The 12,762-nt window shown below is 44.3% G+C and overlaps 2 protein-coding genes across 6 annotated transcripts in view; one reads left to right on the top strand and one right to left on the bottom strand.

The window, feature by feature from the left end:
• Nucleotides 1-4,442, top strand: part of LOC115907888 (transcription initiation factor TFIID subunit 4-like) — a 153,339-nt gene extending 148,897 nt beyond the window's left edge. Inside the window, 1 exon segment of the mRNA XM_030956090.1 lies at nucleotides 1,636-4,442. Within this exon segment, the coding sequence (XP_030811950.1) occupies nucleotides 1,636-1,803 (168 nt within the window). The 3' untranslated portion in view covers nucleotides 1,804-4,442.
• Nucleotides 4,443-5,690: 1,248 nt separating this feature from the next.
• Nucleotides 5,691-12,762, bottom strand: part of KCTD15 (potassium channel tetramerization domain containing 15) — a 49,190-nt gene continuing 42,118 nt past the window's right edge. For all 5 annotated transcript variants that reach the window (XM_030956094.1, XM_030956093.1, XM_030956091.1 and 2 more), the window contains exons 4-5: nucleotides 12,439-12,744; nucleotides 5,691-6,836 (exon numbers count right to left, since the gene is read on the bottom strand). In XM_030956094.1, the coding sequence (XP_030811954.1) occupies nucleotides 6,681-6,836; nucleotides 12,439-12,744 (462 nt within the window). In that variant the 3' untranslated portion in view covers nucleotides 5,691-6,680. The remainder of the gene's footprint in view (nucleotides 6,837-12,438; nucleotides 12,745-12,762) is intronic.

The raw sequence follows: 12,762 nt of genomic DNA on the forward strand, positions 1-12,762 counted from the left end.
ATGGCAGAAACACCATGAACGGTGCAGTTGTGCAAGGACAGACTGACTGTGGGGGACAGAGGGACACAGTGCCAGCCATGCCCTGCTCTCAGCAGACCAGGAGTGTTTTCCCTACAAGCTTTCAGTAGTAAAATTATCCTTAACTGTATCCTTAATGTCTGGGGTTATGATCCTAGAATAAGTATTTCCTGGGGGAAAGAAAGGTAGGTTTGAGCAGCACTAAGTAAATTTGGGATATTAAAAGTATAGAAAATTTTACCAGATTTCTTAGAGGTTTGAAAAATAGCTTAAATCTTTTCAGAGATTAAAATCTATTTTTCTAAGCTAGAACACTTTATTTTGCTACAAATCAATTGGAATTAACAAAAACCAGGGACTCCTGTGGATGAAAAAACATCTGAACATGTGTGTGCATCAGGTTTCAGTTTAAACTCCATGAGGCTGCAGGGGCTGTAATTATGTCCTTTCCTTTTCTAAATATTCAGATCACAGTATTCTCAGGCCCAGTTTAAGAGTTTTCTCTCTATATACAAAGCCAGGATGAGGTATTCAGTAATTCAGTACCAATGAAACAAGTAAAAAATAAATAATTATTTAACATAGCTGTTGAAACATTAGTTGGGTTTATCATCACACAGTGTCTGAGTCTTTGTGATTTTTCCATATAATTTTTGATTGTTTTTTATCTCCCCACACTGAGCCCTTCCCTTTAGCAGACCCAGAGGAGAGAATTGGGGTCCCTGTGGGGACTCCCAGTATCCCACTCACCTGTTCCTATCCTTGGATGAGCAGCAGGATCCTGGACACATTTGATGTATTAATGTCTTATCTGCTGAACATAATTTTGTTCTTAAAAGGTTGTCTAAGTATTTGTGATTTTTCCATTTAATTTTTTGATTGTTTGCTATCTCCCCACACTGAGCCCTTCTCTTTAGGAGACCCAGAGGAGAGAACTGGGGTCGCTGTGGGGACTTCCAGTATTCCACTCACCTGTCCTTGGATAAGCAGCAGGATCCTGCACACATTTGATGTATCAATGACCTTATCTGCTGAAAATAATTTTTTTCTTAAAAGTTTGTCTCAGTCTTTGTGATTTTTCCATATAATTTTTTGATTGTTTGCTGAGTATCTCCGCACAATGTCTAAGATTGGGATTTTTCAATTTAATTTTTTGATTGTTTTTTATCTCCCCACACTGAGCCCTTCCCTTTAGCAGACCCAGAGGAGAGAATTGGGGTCCCTGTGGGGACTCCCAGTATCCCACTCACCTGTCCTTGGATGAGCAGCAGGATCCTGCACACATTTGGTGTATTAATGGCCTTATCTGCTGAAAATCGTTTTGTTCCTGAATTTAGACTGGCCAGATACATCTCCAGTGGACATGCCTGTAGCAGGAGGGCTTTGTCCTGAGGTGGAAGTGAACAAGGTTTAGCCCCACGTGTTTGCACTTGAGGCCTTTGCCAGGTTAACTCGCTGAGACTCAGAAGAACAGAAAAAAACAATAATATTAAAACCCCTGATGTAATGTTAGAAGGAGGCTGGTAATGATGCAGTGCAGCTGTTTAAAGGGTCCTGCAGCCCCGGGAGGAGGAAGGCTCGCTGCTGCAGGACTCACTGTGCCGTGTTCTCTTGCAGGGCGTGGGGCTGTGCGGGGGCAGCCAGGCGGGGCTGGGCACGGGCTCCCCCCGGCAGTACCCCCGGCAGAAAATCACTCGAGTCAACCTCAGGGACTTCATCTTCTACATGGAACAGGAGCGGGAAATGAGCCGTTCGCTCCTGCTCTACCGAGCTCTGCTTAAATAAAGCCAACAGTCCTACTGAGTGCTCCACAGAAGCTCAACTTCCTTTGAAAGCTGTCATTTTAATGTGCCTTCTATTTTTTTCAGAAGTCAATGTTCCAGTAATTTTGTTTTGTAAAATTGTCAGACACATGCAATAAATTCCCTTTATGTAAAAATATATATATATATATATATAAACCACAGAAAATGTGCAAAAGGTTTTAAAATGTTAACTCCACAAAAAAAAAAAAAAAAAGAACATCAAAGTCTTGCTCCATCTGGCCATTTTAGGTAAGGCTGAAGTCGCTGGTGTTGGAGTTACACAAATGCAATGGCTCACCTAAACCATCTCCTGGCCAGGCCTGGGACAGGTTCACAGGAGTGGGTCCCAGCCTTGGTGTTCACCTGAGTGTTCACTCCTGGTGCTGGGCTTGTTTTGTTTTCAGTTTACTAGCACTGTCTCACTAACCATGGTGATACCAGTTGCTATTTAACTTAGTTGTAATGGCAATTTTTTGCACAGCCAAGAGACTCGCCACTGCACACTCCCACAAATTTTATATATTTAGGATTTTTGCTTTTACTGCACAGCTCATTTCCTGAGCCATTTGCTGAACCAAATCTTAAGTGTATGAAATCTGTGTGCAGGCTCTCAGCTGAGTTCCCTTGACTTGCTTCCAGTTGTTTCCTCAATCTCATCAACCTTTTGCGCATTTGTAGCAGCTGGTTAGTAACGAGATTCAAAGTTGGGTTTTATTTTCTGAAAAATGTTAATTTATTTATTGCAAATAGTATGGTTTAATGGTGGTTTTAAAAGAGAATATTGTTGGGTAAAGATTTTAGAGTATTCTATATGGATTTTTAAAGTCGCTGTAAAGGTTTTTGGGGCCGCTCCTGGCGTGGGGAGCGCAGTGAGCCCGGTGGCACCTGGAGTGGGGACACCTCTGCCCTGGACACTGGAGCACAGCTCCAGCCAGAGAGGCTCCTGAGCAGGCACGTGGCTTTGAGCATGAGGAGCAGCTGTAAGTATCTAAAGGTGGGGTGAATGCCTTGGAAATGCTTTGCTGAAGCAGAATTTGGGCCCACAGGGAAGTGGTTGGTGTGGGTCTGAGCAATGGGGATCAGTGGGACAGAAGAGCAGGGGCAAAGGCTGTGCTGCAGAGCTCATTAACAGTGTTACAGTACCACAGAAGGGACACATTTGCTTATTTATCTTCTCTGTTTTTACTATGTTATGCTTGCCACTTTTTTGAGGCAATATTTTTTTTGATGGGAAACCATAGCGAAAGCACAAATAGAACTATTTGTCCAATAGTTTTAAAAACAAAGGTTTTAATTATTTTTTAAGGTTTATGAAAAGCAGAAGAAAATTTATACTGCTGCTATTTAGCCAAAAGATTATTCATAAGGTATTTAAGGCCAGGAAGTGTAAAGTTATGTTTTAAATGTATTGATAATTTGTACATATTGTTTATAAAGGCCTTGTGTTTATTAGAGTTACGTTATTTTGATGATTTCTGTACATACTGGTAAATACCCCCAATTTGTGTGAAAACATACTCCCTTATTTGTACTTATTTTGTAAAGAAATAAAACAATTTACTAAAGTAACACATCGAGTGACATACAGTATTAATTTATCAAACATGAATTTCACATTGTCTTGTAGTTCTTAAGCACTGGTCAGAAACATGTTGCATTAAAATATTAACAGAATACCCACAAACAAATATTAAAACCAAATACTTCAATGTTTTGTTGTGCTGATTCTTATCCTTTGTGAAACATCCAATAAAATTGTCAGCAAACCTCGGTGCCATCAGTACAGAGAATGGATGCACTCAGCAGTGGCTGTCCCGAGCGAGGAGCCCGACAAGCACAACAGAACATTCTCTCTCCCTTTCTGTCTCCACTGGGGTGAGACAGCCTGGACACAAAGTGCTCAAAGCCTCGTGCCTGACACGGGGCCAGTGCTCAGCAACAGCAAATCAGAACAGTTTTGCTCCATGGGATCAGGTGAAAAACCAGGCTGTGCTTTGTGCTTTGCTGCTTGGCCTTGGCCACGCAAATGTGTGCTGGCTGCACACCACAGCTTCACCAGGGTTCTGTGGTGCTTTCAAACATCCTAGTGATGCTGAGCAGTGGTCTTCATTAAGTTATGTTGCTGTGGTTTAAGGCCAGAAGTAGATATTCAAATCAGTTTTTTGCTGATATTGATGCCTAAAAATATAGGGAAATAAGTAAAAAATATATAAATGAAACTGTAATAATCTTTAAATAAGTGACCTGAAGTTACTAACTAAAAGAACATGTCCTAGCTTAACTTTTTTTTTTAAAGGCATATTTCTTCTAAGAAAGTGATTGTTTCCACATGTCTTCCTAGCCTTTGTGCTGTTTTGCAGTCAATGCTGTGATGTCATGGTTTAAACTTTCCATCTCAAGTTCACATTGAACTCGGCTGGTGCAGCCTGGAACCCTTTCCAATGCCACCTCAGCAAAGCTGCCCCAACTACGGGAGCTGCTTTATTGAGCCATAAAAAAATACAGTAAACACCAAACTGAGGAAAAACCAACCAACCAATCAACCAACCAACCACAAATACTTCCAACGTTCCACAGATGTGTAAAAGCACCATCCCAGTCTGTGCTCCCCAGAGCTGCCTGGGGAGAGCACCAGGGGCAGGATTCCCCTGGGATGGAATTTCACCTTTATTCCCTGGCTGAGAGGTAAGAACTGGACAGGGTGTGCTGCCAGGAGTGCTCAGCTCACCCCGTGCCAGAGGGCAGGGCAGGGGTGGATACAGGATAAAAACAAGAACCTGAATGGACTATTGAGGGATCCTTTGGACTTAAAGGTATGAAAGTAATAAATAAAACACTTCTATCTTTTTGTAAGACATGGCTACATCAAGCTGAATGGAGCAAAGGGCTGGAGAAGACGCAATCAAAAATTCTCACCTCTTTCAAACAACATGGGAGATACAGTGAGTGTTCCACCCTACGTGCTTGTTTTTGTTCATTTACTTTACAGAAATGTTTATGGCATGAAGTACTGTATAAGAAATGTGCATACACAAATACATGACAATTATACGTTAAGTTCTTTACAATATTAAATGTATAATATACAATTCTACAGATATCTTACATACAAAGGTGAATGTTGTGCCATATATTCAAATATGGCAATGCCTAGCAACTTTAGAATGTCATACAAGTATAAAACCACAAAATAAAATAATTTTACAACTCTTAAAGTAGACAGATTTGCTCAACTGTTCTGCTAAGGTAGCAGGCCAACCGGCCAGGATTGCCATTAGAGATTTCTGGGTTGGGTGACCAAGGTGAGAAAACCTGCAGAGGTCTGATTTTCCATGGACAGGTATCCAGCCCTTTTCCAAAAATTAGACCCCTGCCTAGATTTTACCTTGGATAGTCAGTACAGCTCATTGCTTTTGAAAATACTAGTCTTAAACATGACTTTTAAATTTTGCCTGATTGCAATCAATTTGCATTAAGAACTGTTGACCACTTAACACTCTGTCCCTTGTTACATATGGCCATGTTTATGCATCTAAAAAGACTTTAATTAAAAATCATCATCTACAACAGTATTCTATAAATTATTGTGGGAGAAACTAAATTGTGATTAACACATGAATTAGTGATTGAGGACCCAATCATGCTAAACAGCAATAAACAGGATTTAGCAGAATGCTATTTATAGCCTTGCACCTGCAAACACGGTGCTGTCTCCTGAGTTAGAAAGCCCTGTGAGTCAGTGCCAAGTCCTGGCAGAAGCAGGACCCTCCTGCAGACAGACCCCTGACTTTGTTACAGAGAGAGCTACACAGATAGAGGGCAGCTACAGAATTCAAATTTAAATAATAATTTAAAATAATAAAACAATTTAAACTGACGACGTCCTGCTTTCATCTGGCAATGGCAATACAGGGTTTTAACAACTCTTGGCAAGAATTCCAGACCCATAAAGAGTGGGCTTGTCCAAAATTCTTAAACTTTCCTGCTAAATGTGGGCTTCTAACATGGTTAGTAAATGATTAACAAGGGGTGGCTTGTTTGGTAGAACCACACTTCTTTGATGATGCAAAACTTATCAACTGTTGTGGCAAAACAAGATTGGCTTTAAAAGAGCTACAGCTCCTTGTGGGGTATGTGACCCTCGTGTGATGGTGGATGACATTTTATTTTGTGCTTCCAGATCCCTACTGTTGCAAATATTGCCATAAGTGGGCCTGTCTAATTTCTTGTCACTTGTTTTGTTTGGTTTGTGGGGGGTTTAAGTACTGAGCACCAGTGACTATGAATCAGTCCTGTTCTGGTTCTGGATCCTGTTCACAGAGAGAGACCTCAGCTGGAAATGTAGTATAAAAATAAGCCATTTGCTCATGTGGGTGACTACAATCACCAGGGGACTGGTGCTGGGGTGTCTGATGTGGAGGAGGGGCAGCAGTCAGGGAAGGTTCTCAGTGCAGTTTTTGGGGTTCTTCCTCCCGCAGATGCCCCGTCCCTGCAGCGCAGCTCTGGCTGTCCCTGGGCTCCTGCTGGTCCCTTCCACTGCTTCCATGGCTCTTGCTGCAGAAGTCCAGGCCAGGGCCAGGGTTTCCAAAGCTTTGCCTGTCCCACAGCACTGCTGGTCAGCCCCAAGTCCATCCCAGCCCTGCCGTGCTGGGTGTGCTCAGGAACTCCACCCTGAAGGACAGGCAATGGATTTCCAGATGCATTCCATGGCTGGCTGTGTGACAGGTAGTTTCAGAGTACCACTAATGGGCAACAGAAAGTCCAAATCTGTTTGCTAATACTGTTTTGCAAATCCTTAGTGTTTCACATAAGGGACTATTAAACACTTCTACGGTTACAAAGGGGGACAGGGAGGGTCTAGTCCAGGGGCTCCTGTTTTATTCTGATTGTTGGGGTGGGTTGTGGTCGTCTGTCTTCACGGCACAGCACGTACTCGCTGAACTGGGAGGAATCCACCCCACCACCACAGGAAGCTGCCACGTTAAATCCCTTCTGAAATAACCTTTCGAGCACCTGCAGTGTGGAGGGAAAACAATCAGATTAATATTTAGGAAATTTTAGTGATAAAAGCATCTGGAAGCACCAGATCCTAAATGATGGATTTAGTCTTTCGAGTCCTCTTTGAATGAATATTATTCAGCTATAATTCTGTAACTTATTGTTAAATGACTATACTGTGATTAAAGTCTCGCTCTCAGCAAACCTCTGTAGAAAACAAAAATTAATCAAAGAAATAAGCACTCTGCAGAGCAGCTTAGTACATTTTATAGTAAAATACTGGATTGTGGTGATATTGATGCTCTCACTCCTTATAGAAAGCAACATCAGGTTTAAGTTCTAATAAAAAGTGCCAGTTAATCACTGGCATAGTAATATGAACAGTCTGAGAGAGAGAGGGGCTGAGAAGCTCTTCCTTGGCAGATGAAAATGTGTTAGGAGTTCAAATGACACATCCACCAGCTCTTTGTGGCAATCACAGCTGTTTGCCCTCGCTGGAAGGGAGCAAAGCATGGCAGGGACAGGACGTGGGCAACAGGGAAATGTTCTGGCCCAAGAAAGAGGTTAATCTGTACTGCCCAAATATGGATTTTCTCCTCCTCCTCCTGAAGAGAAGTTGGTGCAATTTAGATGCACGAATTTAAGGAACCCAGAGGCAACTTTAATTTCTGTGACTGTCACACAGCACATTTCCCCAGGATATGCTGATCCTGGCTCTGGGAACGGGGCTGTCGTGTTGATATTCAGCTTCCCAGCAGAGCAGGACACACCAGGCCTCTCCCAGAGCCAGGGGAGGGCAGATGCCAGACCCACCTTGGGCAGGTCACAATGCAGGACCCTCTCAGGCTCCCCTGAGTCCTGGGCAGCACCTGGAAAAATGCTTGCTGTGTTTCTGTCTACTGATCAATGCCACCAAGGAGCAGCCTGTGCTGGTCTCCAAGAGCCTCACCCCAGGTGTGGCTCCCTCTGAGGAACAGGGAGGTGACCCCATGGTTTATTAAAGCCAGGATCCTGCTCACAGCAGCACCAGCCCCCTGTGGCACCTCTGCACCCACAGCAACCTGGACCAAGCCCTTTACAAATCTTCTTCATGCTGGGGAAGTGTCTGAGCAACACATCCCCCTGCAGGCAGAGCCAGCTGTACCTGCCTGGGCTCAGGTTCCAGAAGGAGTTTGCTCTGTGTCCAGTTCACTGTGAGCAGAGCCCTGCATTGCCCAGTGCACCATCTCCTTTGCCTCAGTGTTGCCTTTGCCTTTTCCAAGAGGTGATTTTGGAGGGCCAGCTGTGTCCAAGGGGGTGTCCTGGTGCAATCAAACCATGGCAGCAGCATTTGCTGCCTTTAATCCCTCCCATCTCTCCTTGGGGCTGCCTGTGTTATCCATCTGCATTTAATCCAGGCTTTGGCTTCCAGGGCTGACTAAAACCTTTCACTCTTGCTGCCCTGGCTCCAAGGATGGGCAAAGAGGCTGCTCCAGCACAGCTTTGCCTAAGTCCTGCCCAGTCTGCTGAAAATCAGCTTGCCTGAGGAGTTCTGCCTGGCCCTGGGACACAGGCACTGAACATCCTCAGAAAGTCGCATCTGCCAAATATCCCTGACTTTTGCCCTGATTTTTACACACTCTACACTGCAAGAAAGTAGCAGAACTGAAAGATCAAAAAAGCACACCAGAGTATGGAAGAAAAATGAAGTGGGAGAGAAGAAAAGAACAGGCAGGAGAGTGGGTTAATAAAATACATCCAAGACAAAGAAAGAAAACTTTCATCCCTCTCATTCACCCTATGGGGTCTGTAGGACAGAAATGGGTGCAGACACCAGCACTGTTCCTGCTCAGGAGGAGTCTGGGACAGAAGGAGGAATAAGACACCAGCAGGCTCTGTTTCACAGGCTGGGATATATTCTGTGTTGTGATCACTGCCCCTAGCCCTGACAGGATGAAAATGAGAGGCAATCCAGCCATGGGAAAGGAGGCTTCTCCCACTGAACTGGGTAGTGGAACAGAGGACTGGCAGGTAAGATTTCTGAGAGAGATGGGACTTCAAAATCCTTGCTAAAAAGTTTTAAAAATCAATTTGCTTGTAAGACAAAACAAGCAGGGGGTGCCCCTGGCTTGCCTCAGACCAAAGCTGTGGAAAGCTGGATTTAGCACAGATTCCTTTTCATGGAGCCTCTCTGTGCAAAGACCCAGTCCAGGCAGACACTGCACCTCAGAGCAGCACCAGCCAACAAAGCAATTCCTCTTTGCCCAGAACGTGCTGGAAGGACCAGACTGCAGGCTGTAATCTGGAGTTAAAAACCCTGGGATCATCAATTTTCTCAGGCCAAATCCTGTAAACAATGCTGAGGATGTTTAAACACTGCAGTTTTGAGTGTCACTGGGATGAGGCTGAGCTCAGGTCTGGGGAAAAGGCTCCTTTCAGTGCTTCCATGAGACTGAACAGCATTTGAACATGGACAGGTTTAAATCCCATTTAGAGAATTTGATTCTATACATTTTATTTCTTCTGAAGGTAAGATATGGGCAGGGGGAAGCAGTGACCATCTCTGCTGCTCTGCTGAAAATCCCCAAAGAGAATATGCCAAGAACTGAGTATCAGCTGTGACTCTCCCATATACAGGGACACATGCACATTATTAAACAGGGGATTTGTGCTCAGATTTAATATATGCTGGCTTCCAATATTCCAAGCACATCTGATTTTGTTGGGAGGTTTTCCAAATGGAAACCTGATCCTTTCATTTAAATTGTGCAGAATATTAACAAATACATTCTTAATTATGAAGACTTAATGTTCAACATTCCCAAGCATCAGAGACTTTTCTCTAAGGTAAATTGGTGATTCCCACCAGAACCTATTGCAAGGAGTTGAAAAAACCTGTACCTATATATAATTACAAATGGGTGTAAAATCAAGAGTCACTGTATTATTTTTTTGCCTATTAGGTGTTGATGTTCTTTGTTTTATATGCACAGTTCTTGATATAAAGCATGTAACGAAAATATTTTTCAAATATAGAAAAAATATATTAATATTGCAACTATGCTACCAAATTGAGCAGAGCAGAGGGAGGCAGAAGTAATGATTCACCTGAGCAAAGAGCAGACAGGCTCCCTGTGTTGCTCTGTGGGACCCTTTGCAAGCAATTCTGCTCTTCCACCCACTCCCCATCTCCCTTAAGTCTGTGTGTTTGCCTCACTGCACTTCCAGCTTTTGACTTCAATTATTTTGCCAAAAAATCCTTGGAGGGGGAAGAGCAGTGCCTGTGTGCTGACCAGAGTTCATCAGAGCCAATGCTAATTAGCTGCTGATTGCATCAGCCTTTGGTCTCAGAAATGCATCATTTTCCAGAAAGTGCTTGAAAACACTTTCAATTAATTACACAGTAAAATGATGTAATTTAGTAAAATGATGTAATTTAACAGGATTACTTATACTGTAGACTCTTTGACAGAAATTTTTTCCACAACATGAACTTGCAAAGAGACCCTTTGATTCTGTCTGAATTTTGACTGAATTCAAAACACATTCAAATAATAACAGCAATTAGTGTTCAGCTTTTACTACACAGGTAGCACATGCATCCCAGGAGTCACAGCCCTGGATAAAAGAGCTGAGTGCTCAACCATGTGGGCACCCAGAGCTCTGCCAGGCAGGGCTGAGCTGCTCACTGAGACCCTTCATGGTTTCTGCTCCTCTCATTGCTGGTGGGATCTAAAGGCTCCCATGGACAGCGTGGCAGGGACACAAATCACCTTCCCCTCACACTGTGTGCCATGGCAGGGACACAAATGCTCCTCCCTGGGACACTGGTCACAAGGGTTCTTGATTGAGGGAAGAGATGAGAATGTTGACTCTATGTTCAGAAGGTTTGATTTGTTATTTTATGATATATATATATATATTACATTATAACTATCCTAAAAAGAAATAGAAGAAAAGGTTTCATCAGAAGCTAGCTAAGCTAGGAATAGAAAAGAATGATAACAAGGGCAGCTGGCTCAGACAGAGAGCCAGAGCCAGCTCTGCCGTGACTGGTCAGTAAATCTAAACATCTACAGGAGACCAATCACAGATCCACCTGTTGCACTCCACAGCAGCAGATAACCATGGTTTACATCTCGTTGCTGAAACTTCTCAGCTTCAGCAGGAAAAATCCTAAGAAAAGATTTTTGCAAAAGAAATGTCTGTGACACCTCCCCAGCCCCTGTGTGCCATGGCAGGGACACAAATGCTCCTCCCAGCCCCTGTGTGCCATGGCAGGGACACAAATGCTCCTCCCAGCCGAGCTGAGCTGCTGCCTCTCCTCCCAGCACAGCAATGGGCACAGGTCCCTGTCCCACGGCCAGAAACGGAGCTGCCTCTGAGCACCCCCAGCCCAAACCCTGCCAAGTGTGACACTGCTCAGGGCTGTGCAGAACTGACCCCAGCCTGGTGAAGCTCACCCAAATACACCCCTGGGGAGTCTGGAGCCAAAGCCCCCGAGCCCAGGGGCTCTGGGCTGCTTTCACAGGGGGGCACAGGGGATGCTGCCCATGCAGGGGGCACTGGTGCCTCCAGGCACCTTCACACGTTCAGGGGCCTCTCCTGAAGGTGTCCTGGCAGACACAGGGAGCCAGAGCCCGATGTGCAGCACCCAGGGCTCCAGGCTCGTGTCCTCCCTCGCTGCTGCCCCCCTGCCCAGCCAGCCTGGCCCCCAGAGCAGCTCCTCCCTGGGTTTTTGCCCACGGGGGAGTTTCTCAAGGCATTTCCCACAGCCCAGCTGCACAGGATGCACAGGATGGGAATTAGGGAAGTGCTCCCCTCCAGGTTGATGTCCCTGCCCCATAACACGAGCATTTGCTGTTTGGGTGTTCCAAAGGAACACACAGGGAAACCAGGAGCTCTGTCATGCCCAAGTTAAGGGCAGCTGGTTCCTGCCCAGAGCTCTGGCTCAGCACTGCTGATCCCTGAGAAATGGCCCTGCCTGCCCACAGGCTGCTGCCTCAACACAGAGCACCTATTTATTCCTGCTGCCATCCACCTATCTGTCCAGTTATCTTCTTTTGTTTCATATGTTTAATTTTAAACCTAATGTCAAAACTCTGGGTATAAAATGAAATACATTTTTGTTTAAAATACTCTGGGCAATTTTTATAGAACATCCTTTTGAAAAAAAAAAAAAAGTGCAGAGATCAATTTTTTTAAGTCCATCCCGCAGGCACCATCATTTAATTATGAGTGAGACATAAATTATGCATTTACACATTGTTGCATTTTCTATAAAATGGTGTGGAGATTTTTTTTGTAGTTTTTGGAACTCTCTCTTTCTTCCTAGAGGCACTTTGGAGGAAAAAAAAAACTGCCAAAGGCTATACATTGATGAAAAAAATTAGCATTTATCAGTATAACACCATTATGAGGCCAGCATGGCACTAACATACACAAAATCTAAATGTATTTTTCTGCTTAGACTTAGAAAAACCTGAAAGACTGTGATCTCACCAGGCAGAAAAATGTTTCCTTGCAGTATAAGCACTGAAAGTAATTGGGCAGAAGCAAATAATTTGCATATAATTGAAGAGGACGCAGTGCAGAGGCAGCCCGGGCCGGGCAGGCGGCAGGAGGGGCCGCTCATTACCTGCACGGAGTTCAGGCGGCAGTATCCATTCAAGGGAAACCTGATAACGTGCGTGGGGTCCTGGTTCCAGCCCGCGTTCACCGAGTTGCACATGACATCCCCCGTCTCCGGGAAGATCTCTTCTATCAAAGCCTTCTCCCCGCTCAGTGCAATCCTCTCCCCCAGATCTGGAGTCACTCTTACAACCAAGCAGTCACAAGGCTGGAAATGTTTCCTTTGTTCTTTCTCTTGTTTCCATCGCTCAAGTTCCTTAATCATTGGCTGCAGCTGGTAATACTTTGCTTCTTCATATAAAAGATTAAAGTCCTGGGAAAAAAAAAAAGA

The sequence above is a fragment of the Camarhynchus parvulus genome, chromosome 11, assembly GCF_901933205.1.
Source record: "Camarhynchus parvulus chromosome 11, STF_HiC, whole genome shotgun sequence".
NCBI lineage: Eukaryota > Metazoa > Chordata > Aves > Passeriformes > Thraupidae > Camarhynchus > Camarhynchus parvulus.